The sequence below is a fragment of the Histoplasma capsulatum genome, genomic scaffold, assembly GCF_000149585.1.
Source record: "Histoplasma capsulatum NAm1 scaffold_2 genomic scaffold, whole genome shotgun sequence".
NCBI classification, from domain to species: domain Eukaryota; kingdom Fungi; phylum Ascomycota; class Eurotiomycetes; order Onygenales; family Ajellomycetaceae; genus Histoplasma; species Histoplasma mississippiense.
Genome location: NW_001813981.1, coordinates 749 through 26,889, shown reverse-complemented (window position 1 = coordinate 26,889; position 26,141 = coordinate 749). Strand labels below are relative to the sequence as shown.

Sequence of the window (26,141 nt, the reverse complement as noted above, 5' to 3'; positions counted from 1 at the left end):
CAAAACCGTTTGACGTTTAAAACCTGTGAAGTGCAAACCCGGTTGGAGGTGCAACCGGTTGGACGAGGGAAGTCGAACACGGCTGGACACCCAAACCCCGTTGGACGTCGAACCCATCCAAGGAGCGCATTAACCCATTGGACCCAACCCGTTGGACGTCAAACCCGTCCAAGAAGCCCATTAACCCATTGGACCCGAACCCGTTGGATGAGCCCATTAACCCGTTTGGAGTTGAACACGCTGGACCCAACCCGTTGGACGTCAAACCCGTTGGACGTCAAACCCGTCCAGGAGCGCATTAACCCGTTGGGAGTTGAACACGCTGGACCCAAACCCGTTGGACGTCGAACCCGTTGGATGAGGAAGTCGAACACGCTGGACCCAACCCGTTGGACGTCAAACCCGTCCAAGGAGCCCATTTACCCATTGGACCCGAACCCGTTGGATGAACCCATCAACCCGTTGGAAGTCGAATACGCTGGAGGATTATATCAGAAGGTAGAGGGGGGGGAAGATCGAGTCAGGGGCATAGAGGTCAAATGACATCACAGGTGAGAGGCAGATGTTGACGAGCACCACATAGAGATAAAAGATATATGCATATATAAAGATCGATGAAGCAAGAGGAAAAGGAGCAAAAAGAAAGAGGGTAAAGAGATATAATATAGCTAGATCAGGTTCAAAAACGCCCGTTGAATATCGCGTTGGATATAGGGGTCAGCGTCCGGGAAATACGTCACGGAAACGGAAGTGGAAGCGGAAACGGAAGCGGAAACGGAAACGGAATCCCCAGGGTTTTAGGGTTGGGGTTAAACAGAATATGATGGAGGGGATCGTGTGTACCGGTTGGGGCACGCCCGTTGAATATCGCGTTGGATATCGGGGTTTGCGTCCGGGAAATACGTCGCGGAAGCGGAGGCGGAGACGGAAACCCCAGGTTTTCAGGGTTAGGGTTATGGTTTAACAGAATATGATGGAGAGGATCGTATATACCGGTTGGGGCACGCCCGTTGAATATAGCGTTGGATATAGGGGTCAGCGTCACGGGAAATACGTCACGGAAACGGAAGTGGAAGCGGAAACGGAAGCGGAAACGGAAACGGAATCCCCAGGGTTTTAGGGTTATGGTTTAACAGAATATGATGGAGAGGATCGTATATACCGGTTAGGGCACGCCCGTTGAATATCGCGTTGGATATAGGGGTCAGCGTCACGGGAAATACGTCACGGAAACGGTCACGGAAGCGGAAACGGAAGCGGAAACGGAAACGGAATCCCCAGGGTTTTCAGGGTTAGGGTTATGGTTAAACAGAATATGATGGAGAGGATCGTATATACCGGTTGGGGCACGCCCGTTGAATATAGCGTTGGATATAGGGGTCAGCGTCACGGGAAATACGTCACGGAAACGGAAGTGGAAGCGGAAACGGAAGCGGAAACGGAAACGGAATCCCCAGGGTTTTAGGGTTGGGGTTAAACAGAATATGATGGAGAGGATCGTATATACCGGTTGGGGCACGCCCATTGAATATCGCGTTGGATTAGGGGTTTGCGTCAAGGGAAATACGTCACGGAAACGGAAACGGCAGTGGAAACGGAAACGGAAACCCCAGGTTTTCAGGGTTAGGGTTAAACAGAATATGATGGAGAGGATGGTATATACCGGTTGGGGCACACCCGTTGAATATCGCGTTGGATATAGAGGTCAGTGTCACGGGAAATACGTCACGGAAACGGAAACGGAAATGGAACCGGAAACGGAACCGTCTAGTACCACATTGACAGGCTAAGACCAACACCACAGATATAGAAACATCTACATATTTTAGTATGAGATGATAGAGCAGCCTCTGGGCATTAAACTGATATATTCCATATTCCCATAGCCCATGTAGTGGTGGAGATATTGTGGTTTAAATAATGGAGGGTTCTATGGGACGATAATACCGTATTAGGTTAGCGTATATTTTCTACAGCAGCGCTAACCCGTTACAGTATTATCGTCCCAAAGTCCCGGTCAGCGCAAGGAGTGGTTAGATGTGGATGAAATCATGCATGCTGGCTCTCTACCAAACATATTCAATGCTATTTAAGTTGCAGGTCAGTGGAATAGAAATTACGTTGTCAATCAAGGATGCAATTCTCTAGGGTTATTGCTAGGGTTGTTGCTAGGGTTAATGCTAGGGTTATTAGGGTTATTGCTAGGGTTATTAGGGTTATTTCTAGGGTTATTATTAGGGTAGCTAGGTTTCTAACATCTTTTATCTCCTTATCTCTTTTAACTTCTCCAAAGGCTACAGTACCTTAAGCTTAATTAATAAGATGGCTATTGGTCAAGTAGCTTTGGAAGCAGTTATAAGCAAGATTAATTCTAAGTTCTATCTACCTCTATCGCAGGAGATCCCCAACGGTGCTCTAAATATATATATTTATCCCGATCGTGGATTATGCCGTGTTGGAAACCTTGCCCCCTTTGGATACGTTGGATATATCTGGCGGCCTTAGTATATATCCTCTATATATCCCCCTAACCACCTCGGCCAAAAAACCAAACACTATGATACCGACCGGCATCATAGGCGCCCACACCTATATATATAGTTAAATCCCCGGGGCATGCCGGCGCATGGGCCGTGGCATGACAGAGGTGATGGAACGATGTGAGGGCATAACGATATATATATATGAAGCTGTTGAACATAGGAGTGAGATTGATATAAGACTATTCACTGGCCCTGTGAAGATATGGGGTCCAGCGAGGTTATATACACTGCGTGGTTCTGGGTGCTGAGTTAGCCCTGTATCTTCGTACCAGTGGGTCATAGAATGAACGTTGTTTTGTATTAAAACTAACTAGCCGAGCAACAACTAAATAAGATTGGGGAGCACGTGATCTAGGGTAGCCGTAGTATCCACCTACAATCGGTTCCAGAGACCCCCTTAATCTTGAACCTCTCTGCATGCCTTACTATATAGGCTCCAACACGTGTAGCTATATGAGGATTTGGGCCTCACACTGTTATATTCTACACTGCATAGTGCTAATCTAGATACCTCAAAGATTAAGAACAACTAGGTAGAGGGTGAGGAGAGCTTATCATCAAGTTGTTGATAGATCGAATCGCACAAGGTATAATACTATAGAATGAAATAGTAATAATCGGGTCAGATTTTCTATCACAGAGTATTAAATAAAATGAAGTACAGAACAGTATCATCACCATGGAGGCCAAGAGAATTAATTCTCCAACCGAAAGTGCAACAGGTTCAGCGTTTTAGTTGCTTTATAATGGCTGTGTATGTCTCCACTACCCTCTTCTCCTTGGGACCTAGATGGATCTTTTCGAAATTTGGTGGCAGGATCTTATTTGCTCTGAAAGTATACCATTAGCATCATATTAAGTGAGAAGGAAAGTAGAGAAGAGAAGCAGTTTATCATACATACTTTTCATAGCGCACCTTCATGTTTCGGATCTTGTCCTTCAGATCAACATTACTACGGTCCTGTAGAACTGCACCATCTGAATGTTCCTTATCCATCAGCTGCAGGATCCTCCATTTTGGCCCATACTCGACAAATAGCTGGAGAAGACGTCTCTCCTCCTCCTCAGACCACATGCGTCGGGGCGGCAGTGGGCTACCATCACGGCGAGTGGTGGCTGGCCTCCGCAGCTGGGTTGCCCTGGGGGGAAGAGATGGTGGAGGTGCTGGTGATGAGTGCAGCTGCTCTGAGGATAAGAGCGGGTCAACACTCTGCTGATGAGACGGCAAATCCAATGAATGTGAGGGTTCTGATGATGATGATGATGATGCTGACTGCATAGAGATATGGTGATCTTTATCCTTGAGGGGTAATGGCTGTTCTGGGGCGTGGTCATCTTCACTATAGAATGACTCGGAGTAGGGCTGGAATAATAATGAAGAAGAACCATCCTCATCATTTAAAGATCCAGTGGGATTGGAGAATGCCGTCTGCTGTCTATGGCCCTGCCTATGGCCCTGCCTATGGCCCTGCCTATGGCCCTGTCTAGTCCACTGGGGAGTATCCCTATTGACTCTGACTGACTCTGGAGGAGCCCGGCCATGATGCCTCCATGATCTTTTGATCTTTGAAGAGTCATCTTCAATCAAGGAGTTCAAGGGTCGCTCTCGCTTCCGTGATCCAGCATGGTGTTGCATTTCTACATGCTGGCTTTGACATTCAGATAGCCTCATCGATCCAGGGTGTTTATTTTGATAACTTAGAGCCATAGGTTGAGTCTGCCTGTGTGATGCTGTCTGTTCAGATGAATGCTCACTGTGTTCTACTTCTAGATACACTGGGCTTCTATCCCGACGCTTCCGACTGAGATGTTGACGCGAATGCTTCACCTGTCTCGATATAGGGATCCCGGTAGGTCTTGGCAGTTCATGACTGGAATCCGACCTCTCATCATCTCTTCCTCCACTGTGGAGCCTTCTTCCCACCGGCAACCGATGCAAACGACCCGGCCTTGTTGGTGATATAATACTTGATGGATGATTGGATCTTCTCAATGCTGTCCTCTGATCAGCAGAGTGGACAGTGGATGTGACCAAACCCTTTCCAATCTGATCTGTCTTCCATAACTGTCTTCGTGTATGGGAGGATTGTTTCTGAGGTGCTGGGACCGTGGCTCTCTCCCGATGGGGGTGGTTGGATCGTCTTGATCTTGGCTGAGAGTCTGGAATCTCCTCCACCCATTTATGGACATCTTCATGCCCACGAACCATGCTAAAATGTAATGAAGATGCTAATGAAGATGAGGTAGTCTTGTTCAGCTGATCTGATCAGTGTGGTATGGAAAGAATGATAAAAGCAAGCAGCTATCCCAGGAGAAAAGGCTTTTCCACCGGCCAGCGGTCACCAGACAGCCACTGGTCAATATCATGTTATTTCAATCTCAATCTTATTTATCCTTCATCACTTGAACCCCTGACGATCAACCCAATATAGGGTTGGAGTTGAAAGAAACTTCACTAACAGTCAACCTTGATGGCTTGGCAACAGCTATGATTTGCTCTCAAAGCAAAGACCAGACCGGCCTAATAGGATGATAGAGCCTCTGATTGGTTGAACCTCTCTTGATTCATAAAAAAAGAATGATATATCCAGCCACGGAGCACCTGCCGTTCGCCATTCAGCTTACCATTTTACAATAGACACAATAGAAATATATGAGGAACTGCCAGCATGCAACAATCTAAAATCCATCCACCATCTGCCTCTGTTAGTTCCAACGGAATTTCATCATGTCATTATGTCGTGGTCGTCCTCACATCTATGCCAACCAGGGGGCTCAGCAGGAGGCTCGACGTAAGCGCAGACGCACTCAGTATCAGCTCAAACGGGATCTCCAGGAAGGTCAGATCCTGCAGCGATATTATCATCAGTTCAGTAAGACTCTTCCCTGCCAGCACCAAACATGTGGAGAGCTGATCAAGCTACCATTCTATCCCAGTTGACCAGAATCCTTGGGAACAGCCTTTGGATGTGTCCCCACCATTGCTCCAGCAGAGGACCGATGTCTCTGTGGTTCAAAAGCAGGCTCTCCCCATGCAGAATGAACCTGGGAACAATGAACCTGGAAACTCTTCATCTTTCTCACCCTCATCACCTGGTGGCCTCCACCCGCCCCCTCAGTCTCCCACACCAGCATCCACGGTGAGCCATTACGCCCTTGCAGATGATAACAGGTGGTTCGATATGGATGGTCCATCTGCAGATGTGGATTCATTTGATGATGTGGAAGATAGAAGCCAATCCAGCTACAGGATGACCCCAGAGGCCATCCATCATGTAGAGCACAGGAGATCAAGCACAGCTCCTCTCTCACCAACTGCTGAGGCCTTATCACCCCTCTCATCACCACCCTCTGCGGCGGCACCACCACCCCAGGCTCCAGTGTCCATTCTTGCCCAAGGGCTTGCCGAGCAGCTGCAGCAGCACCATGGCTGTCTGGGGGACAGCCACTGGGAGTATCCCTTCGACATGCGGCCTGTTGACCATCCATCCCCGCCTGGGACCCCCTTCCCCTCCAAGGCGACACCATCCCGGCCCATCCACTCTGTGCGCCTGAGTGAGATCATCCAGTGGGCCTGCCCGGATATCCTGTCGCGGCCACAGATAGCTCAATTTGGGGAGCCCTGGGATGAACAGCTCCCCCCACTGCAGAGGCAGAAGATCTTCAGTGGGCTGGATGTCAGGGATGACTCCACCCCTCCAGAACCACCCACCGTGGACATCGCCTCGGAGGACGTCCCCGACGGGCCACTGATGCCATCCATGGATATCGACAGCGTGGGGGGATTCGCCTCCAGCCTCGCTGTGGCCCGGGCGGGCATTCACTGGCTGGCAGCTAGGCCCCCTGTGTCCTCCCTCCAGGCAGGGCTGCATCTCTCTCCAATCCCCGTGACATGGGAGCCCTCGTCAGAGGCCTCATGCCCCCGGCGCAGCCAGAGACCGATCCACCAGATCCCACATCTTCCCCTGGGCCGGCTGGGTGGGTTCGAGGATCTAGAGCTCTACGCCCTGTTTCCCAAACTACATGACCCCGAGCGCCAGCACTTCATCATCCGCGAGGATGAGTACCGGCTGTGGACCGATCAGATTGTTCTTCCTGCCCTCCATGAGTGCTACTCTACCGCCCTGCTGGGCCACATCCCCTCCAGCACCGATCACATAAGGCTCAATGCCACCGCGCGATGGGTTGAGGGCCGTGTGAGTCACAGCAGCAGTGCACCTCGCGTCCAGCTTTTTCGGCACTTTCTCCCCCCAGAGGGTCTGGCCCCACTATGGCAGGCAATCCAGACGCGTATCCAACAACCTACACTGCTTCAGTTCCAGGGTGTAATGCTCTTCCTGACAGCCAAGAACCTGAAGCTGCAGACCCAGAGCCGCACCTGGATGGAGATGCACAAAAGGTTCCTCCACCGATGGGAGCTTGCAGTCGATCCCCAGTTTATTGAGGAGGAGTTCATCGACATTGGCAAGGAGATCTGCCCCCCTCAGAGCTACCTGGCCACACAGCAGGCAGACCAGATCCCCGGGACAGTGCTGTGGCGGCGGTGCTGCCTGCAGAGCTTTGCACGGTGGTGTGGGGACTGTCTGCCTGAATCCACCACAGCACCAGACCCCAGCGGCACTGGACATGAGAGCCAGAGAGACAACGGGGACACTGAAGAGGATTCTGGGGGTGATGTATACCATGAGCACACTGATCAGGTGGACCTCCCCACCAGCAGCTCTCCTCAGCCCCAGAAGGTCAAGAACCCCTTCCACCAGGAGTTCTACCCAATGTCCTTCCTGTCTGAAGCAGGCTCACTGACCCTGGAGACGCGGCCCCGATCGGCACTTCGACAGTCAGGGCTACTCTACTGCCAGTTCTACAACACAATCAAGGAGGTCTTCGCGGCTGGGAATCACTATGCCTTCGGGGCTGAACACCTGGACACCCTTGCTCTGGACCCAGGCCTGGTCCGCATGTGGCAGCACGTTGGCCGCGGGGTCAGCCATCAGCCACTACAGGTGCTGCAGGCGTACCTTCACACCAAACAGCGCTGCCACCGGGCACTGGAGGCCTCCCGACAGAAGGCCTTCGCAGTGCGTGAGGAGTACCGGGTTAGCGGCGAGCTCTACCGGGCCATCCACGCGGCCATGCAGGATCAGGGGTGGGTAGATGAGCCACTCCCCCAGCCTGCATCCTCACTGAGGCCCTTCCACCACCAGCCAACACCACTCATCATGGACTGGCTCCGGTGGAACATCAACCGGCTCTGCACGGGGTTTGAGATGGTCTACAGCCTCCGGCAGCGGAACCTCGTGCAGTGGGAGCACACACGTGTGATGATGATGTTCCTCCAGTGCCTGCAGCACATGTATGGCGGGCAGGGGCGTCACCTACGCCACAGCAACGGGCTCTGGCTCGACCGTGTAGTCCAACCCCGGCGTGACGGGCAGGGCGAGCGAGTCCAGGAGGGGATGGGGTTCCAGAGCAACCTCCGGCGGTATCAGTACGCCTGGATGTGCGATAAGCTGGACTGGACCGCAATGATCTTCAAGCCTGCACACCGGGCCCATCTGACCTTCAACACGCCCACCCTGCAGCAGGCGTTCCACCACCGGTATGGGCAGGTGAACTCAGCCAAACGGGACTTCCTCCTCGTCCAGGACCTGCTGGCGCGGATGCGCGACCCAGCCACCACCACCACTCAGGCCCGTCTCCTGCTCCAGCTGTGCATTGACACCTGCCTGCGGGCATTCCGCAAGGAGGTGTTTACCCACCTAGACCAGGGCCAGCGGGTCTCATGGCGCTGGCAACCCCAGCAGCGGCAGCAGGCCCTGGCCGGGGAGATCGCACTAACCTGGGCCGGGCTGCAGTTGGTGTTCCCCGAGCTCACCGACCCGGGAATGATACACGCGGTGGCAGGTCACAACATGCGCGTGCGCAGCATATCCGTCCTGTTCACATGGCTCTGGGGGTGGGAGGGGGATGGCAACAGGTGCATTCTAGCACGGCAACACTGGGTGGATAAGCCCTACCGGTTGCTGTTCCAGCAGTGCTTCGGTGAGGTGGCCCTGGCATTTGGGGTCGAGCAGGCCCGGGCTTGGCGGGCCAACCTGCGGTCGATCTTCATCCGCACCCACTGGCTCCTCCCATACCCCTCATCAACCAGCTTCTGGTCCCATGGTGGGCAGCGGCGCCTTCAGTGGTGGTCTAGCGTGCACCCCGGCGTGCAGCAGTACGTCCGGAAGAAGAAAAAGAAGCAGCAACCATCTCCAGATCCAGCCCCACTGCACATTGAGCCCTGGGAGGTCGTTCACCTCCCCCTGAGCGGCTGGGAGCGCTCCTCCTCTGTCATGCAGGGGATCGACATCAGGCTTCCAAGCACGCCGGACTCCATAGATGATTTCCTCACTGATGTGCCACTGGAGCCTACTGAGGAGCCCACCATGCGTGATGAACACATCCTGCTCCCAGTGATTGGGCAGAGTGTGAAGCTGATCTACAGCACGCTACCAGACATTGCACCAAGCTACCAGCTACGGTCCCACAGACGGGGAGAGCACCAAGGCACTCCACAGCATGATCCTGCATGGTGGAAGTCCCACCTCCAGTCCTATCTACAGAGGCTCATCCAGAGCAAGCATGATGCCATCCAGTCACTGAAGTTCGCCCAACGGTCCCGCCAGTGGCAGAGTGGTCCACAGCCAGTACAGAAGATAGCTAACACCGAGCCGGATTCCGATCCTGAGTCACTGAGCCAGCAGTATATCCAGGAGGTAAAGCAGCTCCAGGCTCTGAAGAAACAAGAGCGGAAGGTGTGGGAATATAACACCCGATATATGCATCATTGGCAGCATATGAAATCACTGCAGCAACAGTCTCAGAGCAGTGCCAGCAGTCGATGGTCTGCACAAGAATGGAAGAGCTTCCAGGAACAGTTTCAACGGGCGCGGCATCGGGCACAGAAGTATGAGTATCAGCTGAGAAAGTCCACCCACAAGATCACTGAGCAGGTAGGATGACAGATTCAACGTGATGTGGTGAGAAACAAGCAGCAAATAAAGGTAGTGTTAAATCGTCAATTCAGATTAAACAGAAATAGAGATATTAAAACAGTTGTAAAAGGGAGATATATATATATTCATAACCCTATGAGATAATGTTTTCCTGTTCTTAATAGTCTGCATCTTATTTGATTTTAGTACTCCTCTGATGAATGTTATTAGGTCCCAAATAAATTTCATATTGTCTTTATTGATTGGTATTTTTCCTTCTTCTCTTCTTCCTCATCATTAATGTTCTATATAGCTCCAACTGGCCCCAGTTGAAACAAATACTTCAATTAGAGTTTTTACTTCTAGTAGTCTTTATTATACTACACCACCTGGGGAAGAACAATCTACAATGGAGCCTGCATATAGCAGGCCTTAACTGCAATACCTACCACATCCAGTGGTTAATGCTGCCATGAATGATAATTCAACCTACACTAATCTCCATCTATATAATTCTTATGATCCCTTCACCCTCCTCCTATCACCCCCCTTATAACCCCCTATATGCCCCCTATAACCCCCTCCCTATCAACCTCTCCTATCGCCCCCTCTATTGAAGTGGTTTACAGGGTATTGTGCTTCAGGCGGTAGCAAGCAAGCAAGGATCAGGCTTTTAGTATAATGATTTGCTATTTAATCATCTATAATAATTATAAATGATAAAACAACAAGAAAAGAATCAGGGCAACTAAACTAATCAACCACTGAGTCAATTGACTTCAAACATTGCATGTAGGCCGTAGTGGATATGGAATACAACATATCCAAATCAAAAGCGATAATTCCGCCGGGAAGGGGTTAAATTGTGGTGTCAAAGTCAATGAGTTGAGGTGCGATGTTTGATGGGGTAAGCCACCAACCCAACCAGACCCAACTATATATATATATTTTCACCCAGGCAACAGAGCGGTGCAAAGCGGTGCAAGATCAACAAAGTAAATAAAAATAGCAAAACATATAAGAAAACTGAAAGGCTTCATTCTGGAGTGATTTTAAACACAGAAAAACAAACATTCACACCAGATCAGATCTGTCAAGTTTCACACAAAGACACTATCCAACAGGTGGGGGTGGAATGGACGTCCATTCCATTTAGGGTTAGAAAACCTTAGAAATCCGACCAATCAGAGCAGGGCAGATTGGGCGTACATTCCATTTGGTTTCAGACGTTGAACGTCTAATCAACCACGGAGTCAATTGACTTCAAACTTTGCATGTAGGCCGTAGTGGATATGGAATACAACATATCCAAATCAAAAGCGATAATTCCGCCGGGAAGGGGTTACATTGTGGTGTCAAAGTCAATGAGTTGAGGTGCGATGTTTGATGGGGTAAGCCATCAACCCAACCAGACCCAACTAAATATCTATATTTTCACCCAGGCAACGGAGCGGTGCAAAGCGGTGCAGGATCAACAAAGTAAATAAAAATAGCAAAACATATAAGAAAACTGAAAGGCTTCATTCTGGAGTGATTTTAAACACAGAAAAACAAACATTCACACCAGATCAGATCTGTCAAGTTTCACACAAAGACACTGAATGAAGGAAATATATATATATTCAATGCACAAGACAGACCCAGCATCGACATGGAACATCAATTATTTATCCACTATCCAACAGGTGGGGGTGGAATGGACGTCCATTCCATTCAGGGTTAGAAAACCGACCAATCAGAGCAGGGCAGATTGGACGTACATTCCATTTGGTTTCAGACGTTGAACGTCCAATCAACCACGCAGTCAATTGACTTCAAACTTTGCATGTAGGCCGTAGTGGATATGAAATACAACATATCCAAATCAAAAGCGATAATTCCGCCGGGAAGGGGTTACATTGTGGTGTCAAAGTCAATGAGTTGAGGTGCGATGTTTGATGGGGTAAGCCATCAACCCAACCAGACCCAACTAAATATCTATATTTTCACCCAGGCAACGGAGCGGTGCAAAGCGGTGCAAGATCAACAAAGTAAATAAAAATAGCAAAATATATAAAAAAACTGAAAGGCTTCATTCTGGAGTGATTTTAAACAGAGAAAAACAAACATTAGTCGAACACGCTGGACCCTAAGCCGTTGGACGTCAAACCCGTCCAACCAGGAGTCAGAGATGGAGAGCCAGCAGGGTGAAACCCACATCAGATTCAACAGCACATGCAGTCCCAGAATGGCCAGAAGTGTGAGCAAGAGCACAGACAACAACATAAATGAAAGCATCACCAAGAATGAGGCTTCAACTTCAGGCGGGAGCAGCCCGGGTCAATGGAACAAGCAAGAGTCAAGTGAAATCAGTGAAGACACCAGGGGCATCCCATCAACAATCAGACAGACATTCCACAAACAGAATGTCCATCAAGGCTGGTTCATCATCACACATCAGCAGCGAGGGCAGAGGGCATTGATGGATGAGGAGGTTTTAGTGGAAGAGGCGCAGAGGTGGAAGGATCAGTGTTTGATATGTGCAAGTGGCAAGCGGGAGTTTGACCATGAGCTGTACCAGTGTCCCCACGAGGAGAGCCAGGAGGCAAAGAGATGGATGATGACAGTGCGGAGCAAGATCAAATACACACAGTATTCCGGGTGCTTCCGATGCGGGATGCCGCAGTCCATATGCAACAGCTGGAAGACACAGAGGCAGTGTCCGTACAGGGGATTTTTGATCCCGACAGTGGCAATGATGATGTATGGGTGTCACAGCAGCTGAGGGAGTTCAATGTGAATGCAGATGATCAGGAGGCGGTGATTGAATTTTTGAGACAGAAGGTTGAGGGGCAGGGCATCGAGCACAACCAGCTGATGGAGATGTTTTGTTGGCTGCGAGGGATATATCAGGAGGCAGAGAGGGGGAAGATCGAGTCAGAGGGTACAGGGGTCAAGTGATATCACGGGTGAGAGGCACCACAGGGGGATGAAAGACGTATATATATATAAAGGCAGGTGAAGCCAGAGACAGAGGGTAAAGGGATATAACATCGAGAGAAAGTAGATCAGTTAGGGTGATCAGTTTCAAACAGTATCATCCCATATGATAATGGGTCAGGGTCAGGGTTACAATGAGTGAGGGTAGAGGCTGGGGGGGAGGATGAGGTGGTCAGAGTCAGGGTTAGGGTTGACAAAGAGTGAGGCTAGAGACAGGGGTGGGCAGTGAGGTCAGGATAGGCGGTTAAATTAGACGCAAACCCGTTAACCCATTGAAAGTCAAACCCGTTGGACGTCGAACCCGTTGGACGAGGAAGTCGAACACGCTGGACCCAACCCGTTGGACGTCAAACCCGTCCCAGGAGCGCATTAACCCGTTGGGAGTTGAACACGCTGGACCCAAACCCGTTGTCTAGTACCACATTGACAGGCTAAGACCAACACCACAGATACAGAAACATCTACATATTTTAGCATGAGATGATAGAGCAGCCTCTGGGCATTAAACTGATATATTCCATATTCCCATAGCCCATGTAGTGGTGGAGATATTGTGGTTTAAACAATGGAGGGTTCTATGGGACGATAATACCGTATTAGGTTAGCGTATATTTTCTACAGCAGCGCTAACCCGTTACAGTATTATCGTCCCAAAGTCCCGGTCAGCGCAAGGAGTGGTTAGATGTGGATGAAATCATGCATGCTGGCTCTCTACCAAACATATTCAATGCTATTTAAGTTGCAGGTCAGTGGAATAGAAATTACGTTGTCAATCAAGGATGCAATCTAGTACCACATTGACAGGCTAAGACCAACACCACAGATACAGAAACATCTACATATTTTAGCATGAGATGATAGAGCAGCCTCTGGGCATTAAACTGATATATTCCATATTCCCATAGCCCATGTAGTGGTGGAGATATTGTGGTTTAAACAATGGAGGGTTCTATGGGACGATAATACCGTATTAGGTTAGCGTATATTTTCTACAGCAGCGCTAACCCGTTACAGTATTATCGTCCCAAAGTCCCGGTCAGCGCAAGGAGTGGTTAGATGTGGATGAAATCATGCATGCTGGCTCTCTACCAAACATATTCAATGCTATTTAAGTTGCAGGTCAGTGGAATAGAAATTACGTTGTCAATCAAGGATGCAATTCTCTAGGGTTATTGCTAGGGTTATTGCTAGGGTTATTAGGGTTATTTCTAGGGTTATTAGGGTTCTTTCTAGGGTTATTATTAGGGTAGCTAGGTTTCTAACATCTTTTATCTCCTTATCTCTTTTAACTTCTCCAAAGGCTACAGTACCTTAAGCTTAATTAATAAGATGGCTATTGGTCAAGTAGCTTTGGAAGCAGTTATAAGCAAGATTAATTCTAAATTCTATCTACCTCTATCGCAGGAGATCCCCAACGGTGCTCTATATATATATATTTATCCCGATCGTGGATTATGCCGTGTTGGAAACCTTGCCCCCTTTGGATATGTTGGATATATCTGGCGGCCTTAGTATATATCCTCTATATATCCCCCTAACCACCTCGGCCAAAAAGACCAAACACTATGATACCGACCGGCATCATAGGCGCCCACACCTATATATATAGTTAAATCCCCGGGGCATGCCGGCGCATGGGCCGTGGCATGACAGAGGTGATGGAACGATGTGAGGGCATAACGATATATATATATGAAGCTGTTGAACATAGGAGTGATTGATATAAGACTATTCACTGGCCCTGTGAAGATATGGGGTCCAGCGAGGTTATATACACTGCGTGGTTGGGTCATAGAATGAACGTTGTTTTGTATTAAAACTAACTAGCCGAGCAACAACTAAATAAGATTGGGGAGCACGTGATCTAGGGTAGCCGTAGTATCCACCTACACCCCCCCATGCTACGGCGCCGCCGAGTTCAAAACACCCGATCCACGCCTGCCCGGCCAAATCATCCAAATCCGCAATAATAATTAATTACACGATTCGGACCCTGATTACCCGATTAGGGAAGGTGCCCTTACGGGTCATAACCGTAAAAAATCAAAAGAAACACGCAAATGACCATCCATCCCCGTATTCCCCTTACGCCCATCCTGGGCCGCAAAAAAAAAATCAATTAGTCTCCGCCAATCCTAACTTCTCAACGCAATCAACGAATGCGGGCTTCGCCAAAGGCTTCGTAAATCCGTCCGCTTTATTGGCAGTAGAACCAACGTGGAGGAGCTCTATCTCATCCTTTTCAACAAGTTCTCGAAGGATATGGTAGCGGATCTCTATATGCCTTGATCGTCTGGGTAGGGACTCCCCCTTCGCAGGATCGATGGCACCTTTATTGTCAACCTGCAGATTTGAGCAGATCTTTCCCTTTCCTTCCAGTAATCCGGCGTCATACAGCATGTCATTGAGCCAGACCAATTCGCACGCAGCCTCGCTGGCAGCAATATATTCGTATCATACATACTTTTCATAGCGCACCTTCATGTTTCGGATCTATCCAACAGGTGGGGGTGGAATGGACGTCCATTCCATTCAGGGTTAGAAAACCGACCAATCAGAGCAGGGCAGATTGGGCGTACATTCCATTTGGTTTCAGACGTTGAACGTCTAATCAACCACGGAGTCAATTGACTTCAAACTTTGCATGTAGGCCGTAGTGGATATGAAATACAACATATCCAAATCAAAAGCGATAATTCCGCCGGGAAGGGGTTACATTGTGGTGTCAAAGTCAATGAGTTGAGGTGCGATGTTTGATGGGGTAAGCCATCAACCCAACCAGACCCAACTAAATATCTATATTTTCACCCAGGCAACGGAGCGGTTAGGGTTACTAGATCAACAAAGTAAATAAAAATAGCAAAATATATAAAAAAACTGAAAGGCTTCATTCTGGAGTGATTTTAAACAGAGAAAAACAAACATTAGTCGAACACGCTGGACCCAAACCCGTTGGACGTCAAACCCGTCCAAGGAGCCCATTCACCCATTGGACCCGAACCCGTTGGATGAACCCATCAACCTGTTGGAAGTCGAGCACGCTGGACGATTATATCAGAAGGTAGAGGGGGGGGTTCAAAAATATTGGAGTTTTAAAGAGCATTATCCCATACAATAATGGGCCAGGGTTAGGGTTACAAAGAGTGAGGGTAGAGGCTGGGGGGGAGGATGAGGTGGTCAGAGTCAGGGTTAGAGTGAGGGGTGTTCAGGGGTCGAACCCGTTGAACGAACCCGTTAACCCGTTGGACCCAAACCAGTGGGATGACACCATTTAAAAGTCAAACCCGCTGGACATGCCCGTTGAAGGTTATAGGGTTAGGGTTAAACTATCCAAGTTATACATAGTGCGTGGTCCGACGCGCCCCCGTCCGATTTTCTCCGTCCCTGATTGGCCGCCCGTGCGTGCTCCCGCTCCCGCCTCCGCGTGCCCGCAGTGGGGCCCGGTCACAGTCGAGCTCCCTCTTCCCTTCTCATATCTCATCTCTTCTTATCTTGTCAGTTTTTATTGGCCTTATTGGCCTGGCCTGCTCGCACATCCACGCGTCTCCACATTAATGCATTTATATATTGACGCATTCATGCATGATTGCTGGCTGCTCACTCTCTCTCTCTCTCTTTTTTTTTTTCTTTCTCTCTCTTATGTTTTGCTCTTTCTTCTGATCTCTGACTGACCTCTTTTAAATATACTCTTTCAAATATTGACAGACAGCCAACTTTGATGAGAGATTTACTGTGAGAATGGATCTCTTTATTTATAATAGGTCCCACCGCCTGTGGATCTGCCGCCCATGTGGATTTGCTGTTGCTGTTGCAAATGTCCTCACCCACCTGGCTAAGCGGCACCGCAACCATCCCTCGGCCGCGACGGCAGGTCTCCGGGAGGCCGCAGTGGCTGCGATGATGCAGGACCAGCTGGAGCCGGTGTTTGACCGCACTCAGAAACCCTGTTGCCCACCGCCTCCGGAGAGTGCTCCAGTCCGAGCTGGTGGTGTACTACCTCTGGCTGATTCTACCTTTCGCGCGGGCGGTCCAGCGGCTTGCATATGGAGACAATGATAGCCAGGGGGGCTGCGGTCACCATTTCTCTGGCCGCGGGGGCATGGACCGTGGGACAGCAGCCGGCTGCGGGTGGTGCTTCAGCGCGAGGCAAAGACACACCTCCAGACCAAGCTCAATGTAATCCCTTGGCGGCATGCCGCCATTGCCATCTCGCGTATGCACCTGTCCTGTGGAGGGTTCAAGCGGGAATATGAGGCAGATGATGCGGCAGTAGACCAGCAGGCAGGCCATGGATCCTGGGCTGCAGGAGGCACCAGGCCACATTGAGGAACGGCGTGTGTGGTACCAGGCTGTCAGCCGGGAGTGGCATGAATTCCTGGGGTTTAACCCAGGGGTGCGAAAGCGGGCACGGAACATGGAAAAGAGCGTTAGCAGAAAAGCTCAAAAACAGCAGCCATCATATGTAACAGTAGAAATAGATGATAACATAGAGCTATAAATGATTAAAGATATATATTTTTCTCATGCAATTCATTATGACCAGATTTCCAACTTCAGCAGCTAGCTGTCATCTTTATAAATTTCAATACAAATCAGCCTTTCACCTCCGTTATAAAATGTATAATATTATATTTTCATAGACAACTCATCACAACCAGACCTTAAACTTCAGGAGCCAGTTATATTATATATACAGAGTATGATATTTAATTTCAAGACATAATTTCATCAGAAAATCATATTATTACAACATTAAGGTAGATAAGTTGTTTTGCAGAGTTATCAATATTAAATATATATATTTCGCCCCAGGGCAACTACCATCATCAAAACGGTCACAGATCAGCGAAATAACAATCAGACAGAAATTAACATCATACATTTAAGTATTGATCTGCAATTGCTTAGAAGCATTACAAAACTTAAATTTAGAGCAAATTAACATTGTCGAGTGAAGTGTGTTTATACTTCATTTTCAAAGAATATATATATATATATATATATATATCAACTCAAGAATACACTGACTTCATTAACATGGAACATCAATTATTCATTCAGTGTGAATCATACCCCATCATCATATGCCGTCAATGCAAGTATGCAGTATGGCCAACAGAAATTGAACGGCATTTGAAGGGTTCAACTCATCAGTTAGAGTATACAGCCACACAGAGTATCAAGCAGATAATTCAACAGTGGGATCATATCGCGCATGATCTCGGCCGGTTGATATTATCCACAGAATTGAACAAACCAATACATGAGCCGCTCATCCACAATGGCTACATGTGTTGGCGGCAATCTGAATGTCAGTATGTTGGAGGAACTATACGGACCATGTACAAGCACTGACAGACCCAACACAGCTGGACTCCATGTCTATCCAACAGGTGGGGGTGGAATGGACGTCCATTCCATTCAGGGTTAGAAAACCGACCAATCAGAGCAGGGCAGATTGGACGTACATTCCATTTGGTTTCAGACGTTGAACGTCAAATCAACCACGGAGTCAATTGACTTCAAACTTTGCATGTAGGCCGTAGTGGATATGAAATACAACATATCCAAATCAAAAGCGATAATTCCGCCGGGAAGGGGTTACATTGTGGTGTCAAAGTCAATGAGTTGAGGTGCGATGTTTGATGGGGTAAGCCATCAACCCAACCAGACCCAACTAAATATCTATATTTTCACCCAGGCAACGGAGCGGTTAGGGTTACTAGATCAACAAAGTAAATAAAAATAGCAAAATATATAAAAAAACCGAAAGGCTTCATTCTGGAGTGATTTTAAACAGAGAAAAACAAACATTCACACCAGATCAGATCTGTCAAGTTTCACACAAAGACACTGAATGAAGGAAATATATATATATTCAATGCACAAGACAGACCCAGCATCGACATGGAACATCAATTATTTATCCACTGTGAATCATACCTCATTATCATATGCCGCCGGTGCAAGCACGCTGTGTGGCCAACAGAGATTGAACGGCATCTGAAAGGCAAGGCCCATCAGCTAAAGCATGCGGTGGTTCAGCAGATAAAGGAGAACATTGAACAGTGGGACAATGTGGCTCGAGATACTACACAGTTAACACTGCCCACAATACTGAATGAACCAATCCCGGAACTACCCATTCAAGATGGCTACAGGTGCCAGCGGGATCCCCAGTGCCAGTATGTGGCAGGGAACATGAACACCATGCGCAAGCACTGGCAGAACAAGCACAGCTGGTCGCCATATCCCAGCCGTGGCCGTACAGCGCCACAAAAGCGTACGGCAGCACAGGATGAGGTGGACAGATCATGCCAGAAGGTGCAGTTCCAGCAGATATTTGCATCGCGCAAGGGCTCCCACTACATACAGATCCAGACTAAGGAGACTACTGAGCATACCGGCACGCCAGACCAGAACAGAGCCAGCCAGGCCATTGATGAGCTGGAGCGGTTTTACCAGGAACAGCAACGGCAGACCAGCAATGTCATCCAGGCCGGGGAGCACGATGAAGCCAACCCATGGCTGCGGCGGACCAGATGGCCGGTGTACTTGACCAACATCGCACCCAATGATCTGGTCAACTGCGTCCAGCGGCCCGAGGATGACACCACGTGCCCAGATGAACTGGCCGCGAGGGCTATCTGGGAGGCCATGGGTCAGGTTGCCCGTACCAGCCAGCGAGTCATCACACGGCTGGGCCACTTCGTCCGCATCGAGGCCATCCGCACAGAGCGACACCAGACCCGGCACACCCCGTTGCAGGCGTACATGGACGAGGAGAGCATCGCCGAGCACGTGAGGCCATGGCAGCAGATGTTGATGTTTTTCGCCCGAACGCAGGTCGAGCATGAATGGACGAGCCCACAGTACCGGTTCACACCACGGCAGCGCAAGACATGGAGGGTATTATGGCAGGTAGCCACCACAGAGGGAGCCGACCAGCGACACCCCATCAGCCCAGACCCCATGGATGAGCAGATGACTGAGGAAGAAGAAGAGGAGGAGGAGAAGGGACAGAGAGATACTCAGCCAGAAGAAGAAGATAAGTTCAAATTAACCAAGATGCAGATGGCATGTTTGGATTTTTGCATTGAGCTGCTGAACCAGCGGGTTCAGGTGGAGGATTATGAGTGCGCGCTGGTAGACGCGTTGGCGGTGCTGGGACGGGGGGAGTATGGATGGTGCGACGCGGAGAGCTACTCACCAATGTTGTCACGGATCATCAAGGTGGCACGGTTCATGGTGGTGCACAAGGCGCTGCGACTGGACGCCAATGCATCCGACATTCTATCCAACAGGTGGGGGTGGAATGGACGTCCATTCCATTCAGGGTTAGAAAACCGACCAATCAGAGCAGGGCAGATTGGACGTACATTCCATTTGGTTTCAGACGTTGAACGTCTAATCAACCACGGAGTCAATTGACTTCAAACTTTGCATGTAGGCCGTAGTGGATATGAAATACAACATATCCAAATCAAAAGCGATAATTCCGCCGGGAAGGGGTTACATTGTGGTGTCAAAGTCAATGAGTTGAGGTGCGATGTTTGATGGGGTAAGCCATCAACCCAACCAGACCCAACTAAATATCTATCCAACAGGTGGGGGTGGAATGGACGTCCATTCCATTTAGGGTTAGAAAACCTTAGAAAACCGACCAATCAGAGCAGGGCAGATTGGGCGTACATTCCATTTGGTTTCAGACGTTGAACGTCTATCCAACAGGTGGGGGTGGAATGGACGTCCATTCCATTCAGGGTTAGAAAACCGACCAATCAGAGCAGGGCAGATTGGACGTACATTCCATTTGGTTTCAGACGTTGAACGTCTAATCAACCACGGAGTCAATTGACTTCAAACTTTGCATGTAGGCCGTAGTGGATATGAAATACAACATATCCAAATCAAAAGCGATAATTCCGCCGGGAAGGGGTTACATTGTGGTGTCAAAGTCAATGAGTTGAGGTGCGATGTTTGATGGGGTAAGCCATCAACCCAACCAGACCCAACTAAATATCTATATTTTCACCCAGGCAACGGAGCGGTGCAAAGCGGTGCAAGATCAACAAAGTAAATTAAAATAGCAAAATATATAAAAAAACCGAAAGGCTTCATTCTGGAGTGATTTTAAACACAGAAAAACAAACATTAGTCGAACACGCTGGACCCAAACCCGTTGGATGTCAAACCCGTCCAAGGAGCCCATTCACCCATTGGACCCGAACCCGTTGGATGAACCCATCAACCCGTTGGAAGTCGAGCACGCTGGACGATTATATCAGAAGGTAGAGGGGGGGTTTCAAAAATATGGGAGTTTTAAAGAGCATTATCCCATACAATAATGGGCCAGGGTTAGGGTTACAAAGAGTGAGGGTAGAGGCTGGGGGGGAGGATGAGGTGGTCAGAGTCAGGGTTAGAGTGAGGGGTGTTCAGGGGTCGAACCCGTTGAACGAACCCGTTAACCCGTTGGACCCAAACCAGTGGGATGAAACCATTTAAAAGTCAAACCCGCTGGACATGCCCGTTGAAGGTTATAGGGTTAGGGTTAAACTATCCAAGTTATACATAGTGCGTGGTCCGACGCGCCCCCGTCCGATCTTCTCCGTCCCTGATTGGCCGCCCGTGCGTGCTCCCGCTCCCGCCTCCGCGTGCCCGCAGTGGCCCGGTCGCGGTCGAGCTCCCTCTTCCCTTCCCTTCCGCGGCAGCCAGCCACCCCATTACTTCAAACTTTGCATGTAGGCCGTAGTGGATATGAAATACAACATATCCAAATCAAAAGCGATAATTCCGCCGGGAAGGGGTTACATTGTGGGTGTCAAAGTCAATGAGTTGAGGTGCGATGTTTGATGGGGTAAGCCACCAACCCAACCAGACCCAACTATATATATATATTTTCACCCCAGGCAACGGAGCGGCGCAAAGCGGTGCAAGATCAACAAAGTAAATAAAAATAGCAAAACATATAAGAAAACTGAAAGGCTTCATCCTGGAGTGATTTTAACCACAGAAAAACAAACATTCACACCAGATCAGATCTGTCAAGTTTCACACAAAGACACTGAATGAAGGAAATATATATATATTCAATGCACAAGACAGACCCAGCATCGACATGGAACATCAATTATTTATCCACTGTGAATCATACCTCATTATCATATGCCGCCGGTGCAAGCACGCTGTGTGGCCAACAGAGATTGAACGGCATCTGAAAGGCAAGGCCCATCAGCTAAAGCATGCGGTGGTTCAGCAGATAAAGGAGAACATTGAACAGTGGGACAATGTGGCTCGAGATACTACACAGTTAACACTGCCCACATACTACACAGTTAACACTGCCCACAATACTGAATGAACCAATCCCGGAACTACCCATTCAAGATGGCTACAGGTGCCAGCAGGATCCCCAGTGCCAGTATTTGGCAGGGAACATGAACACCATACGCAAGCACTGGCAGAACAAGCACAGCTGGTCGCCATATCCCAGCCGTGGCCGTACAGCGCCACAAAAGCGTACGGCAGCACAGGATGAGGTGGACAGATCATGCCAGAAGGTGCAGTTCCAGCAGGTATTTGCATCGCGCAAGGGCTCCTACTACATACAGATCCAGACTAAGGAGACTACTGAGCACACCGGCACGCCAGACCAGAACAGAGCCAGCCAGGTCATTGATGAGCTGGAGCGGTTTTACCGGGAACAGCAACGGCAGACCAGCAATGTCATGCATGCCGGGGAGCACGATGAAGCCAATCCATGGCTGCGGCGGACCAGATGGCCGGTGTACTTGACCAACATCGCACCCAATGATCTGGTCAACTGCGTCCAGCGGCCCGAGGATGACACCACGTGTCCAGATGAACTGGCCGCGAGGGCCATCTGGGAGGCCATGGGTCAGGTTGCCCGTACCAGCCAGCGAGTCATCACACGGCTGGGCCACTTCGTCCGCATCGAGGCCATCCGCACAGAGCGACACCAGACCCGGCACACCCCGTTGCAGGCGTACATGGGACGAGGAGAGCATCGCCGAGCACGTGAGGCCATGGCAGCAGATGTTGATGTTTTTCGCCCGAACGCAGGTCGAGCATGAATGGACGAGCCCACAGTACCGGTTCACACCACGGCAGCGCAAGACATGGAGGGTATTATGGCAGGTAGCCACCACAGAGGGAGCCGACCAGCGACACCCCATCAGCCCAGACCCCATGGATGAGCAGATGACTGAGGAAGAAGAAGAGGAGGAGGAGAAGGGACAGAGAGATACCCAGCCAGAAGAAGAAGATAAGTTCAAATTAACCAAGATGCAGATGGCATGTTTGGATTTTTGCATTGAGCTGCTGAACCAGCGGGTTCAGGTGGAGGATTATGAGTGCGCGCTGGTAGACGCGTTGGCGGTGCTGGGACGGGGGGAGTATGGATGGCGCGACGCGGAGAGCTACCCACCAATATTGTCATGGATCATCAAGGTGGCACGGTTATGCCACACGGTGCTCAACGACCAAGTCAACTTCCGGCCCCAGATGCAACAGCTAGGCAAGCTGATGGCGGTCAAGACACAAAATGGTGCTGCTGACGGCCACATTGCCACCAGATGAGGAGGAGAAGCTGTGGTCCCACATGCACTGCACCCCGAGCGGGACATATCATTGTTCCGGGGCGCGGACATGCCGTCCCAAATGTGGCATACCGAGTGTGGCAACCCATCATTGAAGGGTCAGAGTACGATGGGCTCAACCGATGGTTTCAAGCACCCAGCGTGGTCAGGTTCATCCAGGACCGCATGAGATGGACGGGAGAAGGTAAGGGGGTGGTGTACTGCCAGGCAGTGAATCAGGTCACGATGATGGCAAGCACATTGAGATGCGGGGCATATCACCACCACCAGATCAACAAGGCCGGCATACTGGAGTGTTTCCAGCAAGGTCAACACCAGGTCATCGTGGCGACAAGTGCACTGGGCATGGGAATCGACATCCCCAACATCCGCAGCATCATCCACGTCGGACGGCCGCGATCATTGCTGGATTATGGACAGGAGAGCGGGCGTGCAGGGTGTGATGGACAGACCAGTGAAGCCATCATCATTGAGCCCGAGGGTATCAGTGCAGCAATGATATGGTCAAGAAAGGATGCACCATCACTGCTGGACCAGAAGCTGGTTGAGCGGTACATGCAGGCAGGGGGTGAGGGGGGTGATGAACCGATGGCTCGATGTCGACGGGTGGTGCTGGACCGGTACCTGGACGGGGAAGTGGAGGGGTACATGAGACGGCACTGCGGTGATCGACACACAGGGGAGTCCCAGTGTGACGGGTGCGATGCCGAGTGGGAGGCCAGGGAGGCCGTGTTCACCCCCAGCCCAGGTGGCACGCCCACGCCCACACCCAGTCCAGGCTACAGTTCAAGAGCAACAGCCAAGGATGACTCCAGCGAGGATGAAACCAGCCAGGAGTCAGAGATGGAGAGCCAGCAGGGTGAAACCCACATCAGATTCAACGGCACATGCAGTCCCAGAATGGCCAGAAGTGTGAGCAAGAGCACAGACGACAACATAAATGAAAGCATCACCAAGAATGAAGCTTCAACTTCAGGCGGGAGCAGCCCGGGTCAATGGAACAAGCAAGAGTCAAGTGAAATCAGTGAAGACACCAGGGGCATCCCATCAACAACCAGACAGACATTCCACAAGCAGGATGTCCGTCGAGGCCGGTTCATCATCACACACCAGCAGCGAGGGCAGAGGGCATTGATGGATGAGGAGGTTTTAGTGGAAGAGGCGCAGAGGTGGAAGGATCAGTGTTTGATATGTGCAAGTGGCAAGCGGGAGTTTGACCATGAGCTGTACCAGTGTCCCCACGAGGAGAGCCAGGAGGCAAAGAGATGGATGATGACAGTGCGGAGCAAGATCAAATACACACGGTATTCCGGGTGCTTCCGATGCGGGATGCCGCAGTCCATATGCAACAGCTGGAAGACACAGAGACAGTGTCCGTACAGGGGATTTTTGATCCCGACGGTGGCAATGATGATGTATGGGTGTCATGCAGGGCAGATGAAGCAGGCGTGGAGACAGCGGCTGAGAGAGTTCAATGTGGATGCAGATGATCAGGAGGCGGTGATTGAATTTTTGAGACAGAAGGTTGAGGGGCAGGGCATGGAGCACAACCGGCTGGTGGAGATGGTTTGTTGGCTGCGAGGGATATATCAGGAGGCAGAGAGGGGGAAGATCGAGTCAGAGGGTACAGAGGTCAAGTGATATCATGGGTGAGGGGCACATCACGGGTGAGAGGCACCACAGGAGGATGAAAGATGTATATATATATAAAGGCAGGTGAAGCAAGAGACAGAGGGTAAAGGGATATAACATCAAGAGAAAGTAGATCAGGTTCAAAGGATCAGTTTCAAACAGTATCATCCCATATGATAATGGGTCAGGGTCAGGGTTACAAAGAGTGAGGGTAGAGGCTGGGGGGGAGGATGAGGTGGTCAGAGTCAGGGTTAGGGTTGAAAAAGAGTGAGGCTAGAGACAGGGGTGGGCAGTGAGGTCAGGATAGGCGGTTAAATTAGACGCAAACCCGTTAACCCATTGAAAGTCAAACCCGTTGGACCCAAACCCGTTGGACGTCGAACCCGTTGGATGAGGAAGTCGAACACGCTGGAGCCAACCCGTTGGACGTCAAACCCGTCCCAGGAGCGCATTAACCCGTTGGACGTCGAACCCGTCCCAGGAGCGCATTAACCCGTTGGACGTCGAACCCGTCCCAGGAGCGCATTAACCCGTTGGGAGTTGAACACGATGGACCCAACCCGTGGGACGTCAAACCCGTTGGACGTCAAACCCGTCCCAGGAGCGCATTAACCCGTTGGGAGTTGAACACGCTGGACCCAAACCCGTTGGATGTCGAACCCGTCCAAGGAGCGCATTAACCCATTGGACCCGAACTCGTTGGATGAACCCATCAACCCGTTGGACGTCGAACCCGTTGGATGAGGAAGTCGAACACGCTGGACCCAACCCGTTGGACGTCAAACCCGTCCCAGGAGCGCATTAACCCGTTGGACGTCGAATCCGTTGGATGAACCCATCAACCCGTTGGAAGTCGAACACGCTGGACGATTATATCAGAAGGTAGAGGGGCGGGAAGATCGAGTCAGGGGCATAGAGGTCAAATGACATCACAGGTGAGAGGCAGATGTTGACGAGCACCACATAGAGATAAAAGATATATGCATATATAAAGATCGATGAAGCAAGAGGAAAAGGAGCAAAAAGAAAGAGGGTAAAGAGATATAATATAGCTAGATCAGGTTCAAAAACGCCCGTTGAATATCGCGTTGGATATAGGGGTCAGCGTCCGGGAAATACGTCACGGAAACGGAAGTGGAAGCGGAAACGGAAGCGGAAACGGAAACGGAATCCCCAGGGTTTTAGGGTTGGGGTTAAACAGAATATGATGGAGGGGATCGTGTGTACCGGTTGGGGCACGCCCGTTGAATATCGCGTTGGATATCGGGGTTTGCGTCCGGGAAATACGTCGCGGAAGCGGAGGCGGAGACGGAAACCCCAGGTTTTCAGGGTTAGGGTTATGGTTTAACAGAATATGATGGAGAGGATCGTATATACCGGTTGGGGCACGC

At 50.1% G+C, this 26,141-nt stretch overlaps 7 protein-coding genes across 7 annotated transcripts; 4 read left to right on the top strand and 3 right to left on the bottom strand.

The window, feature by feature from the left end:
- Nucleotides 1-3,267: 3,267 nt before the first annotated feature.
- On the bottom strand, nt 3,268-4,752 carry HCAG_02106 (predicted protein; the record flags this gene model as incomplete). The annotated part of the gene is made up of 2 exons (XM_001541885.1): nt 3,268-3,373; nt 3,446-4,752. The coding sequence occupies 2 exons, from the start codon at nt 4,750-4,752 to the stop codon at nt 3,268-3,270; spliced, it is 1,413 nt and encodes a 470-aa protein (XP_001541935.1).
- A 519-nt stretch (nt 4,753-5,271) lies between these two features.
- Nucleotides 5,272-13,611, top strand: HCAG_02105 (predicted protein; the record flags this gene model as incomplete). The annotated part of the gene is made up of 12 exons (XM_001541884.1): nt 5,272-5,416; nt 5,481-9,538; nt 9,834-9,885; nt 10,317-10,410; nt 10,808-10,894; nt 11,359-11,445; nt 11,633-12,125; nt 12,278-12,443; nt 12,710-12,729; nt 13,140-13,176; nt 13,414-13,473; nt 13,514-13,611. The coding sequence occupies 12 exons, from the start codon at nt 5,272-5,274 to the stop codon at nt 13,609-13,611; spliced, it is 5,397 nt and encodes a 1,798-aa protein (XP_001541934.1).
- Nucleotides 13,612-14,614: 1,003 nt separating this feature from the next.
- On the bottom strand, nt 14,615-14,983 carry HCAG_02104 (predicted protein; the record flags this gene model as incomplete). The annotated part of the gene is made up of 2 exons (XM_001541883.1): nt 14,615-14,933; nt 14,964-14,983. 2 exons carry the CDS (start codon nt 14,981-14,983, stop codon nt 14,615-14,617), a joined length of 339 nt encoding a protein of 112 aa, XP_001541933.1.
- A 2,797-nt stretch (nt 14,984-17,780) lies between these two features.
- HCAG_02103 (predicted protein) lies at nt 17,781-19,930 on the top strand (the record flags this gene model as incomplete). Its single annotated transcript, XM_001541882.1, has 4 exons — nt 17,781-17,814; nt 17,893-17,925; nt 18,039-18,132; nt 18,394-19,930. The coding sequence occupies 4 exons, from the start codon at nt 17,781-17,783 to the stop codon at nt 19,928-19,930; spliced, it is 1,698 nt and encodes a 565-aa protein (XP_001541932.1).
- A 311-nt stretch (nt 19,931-20,241) lies between these two features.
- HCAG_02102 (predicted protein) lies at nt 20,242-20,584 on the top strand (the record flags this gene model as incomplete). The annotated part of the gene is made up of 3 exons (XM_001541881.1): nt 20,242-20,263; nt 20,377-20,470; nt 20,539-20,584. 3 exons carry the CDS (start codon nt 20,242-20,244, stop codon nt 20,582-20,584), a joined length of 162 nt encoding a protein of 53 aa, XP_001541931.1.
- A 480-nt stretch (nt 20,585-21,064) lies between these two features.
- Nucleotides 21,065-21,223, bottom strand: HCAG_02101 (predicted protein; the record flags this gene model as incomplete). The annotated part of the gene is made up of 1 exon (XM_001541880.1): nt 21,065-21,223. One exon carries the CDS (start codon nt 21,221-21,223, stop codon nt 21,065-21,067), a length of 159 nt encoding a protein of 52 aa, XP_001541930.1.
- A 368-nt stretch (nt 21,224-21,591) lies between these two features.
- Nucleotides 21,592-24,759, top strand: HCAG_02100 (predicted protein; the record flags this gene model as incomplete). Its single annotated transcript, XM_001541879.1, has 4 exons — nt 21,592-21,686; nt 21,897-22,537; nt 22,671-22,882; nt 23,095-24,759. The coding sequence occupies 4 exons, from the start codon at nt 21,592-21,594 to the stop codon at nt 24,757-24,759; spliced, it is 2,613 nt and encodes an 870-aa protein (XP_001541929.1).
- Nucleotides 24,760-26,141: the final 1,382 nt, after the last annotated feature.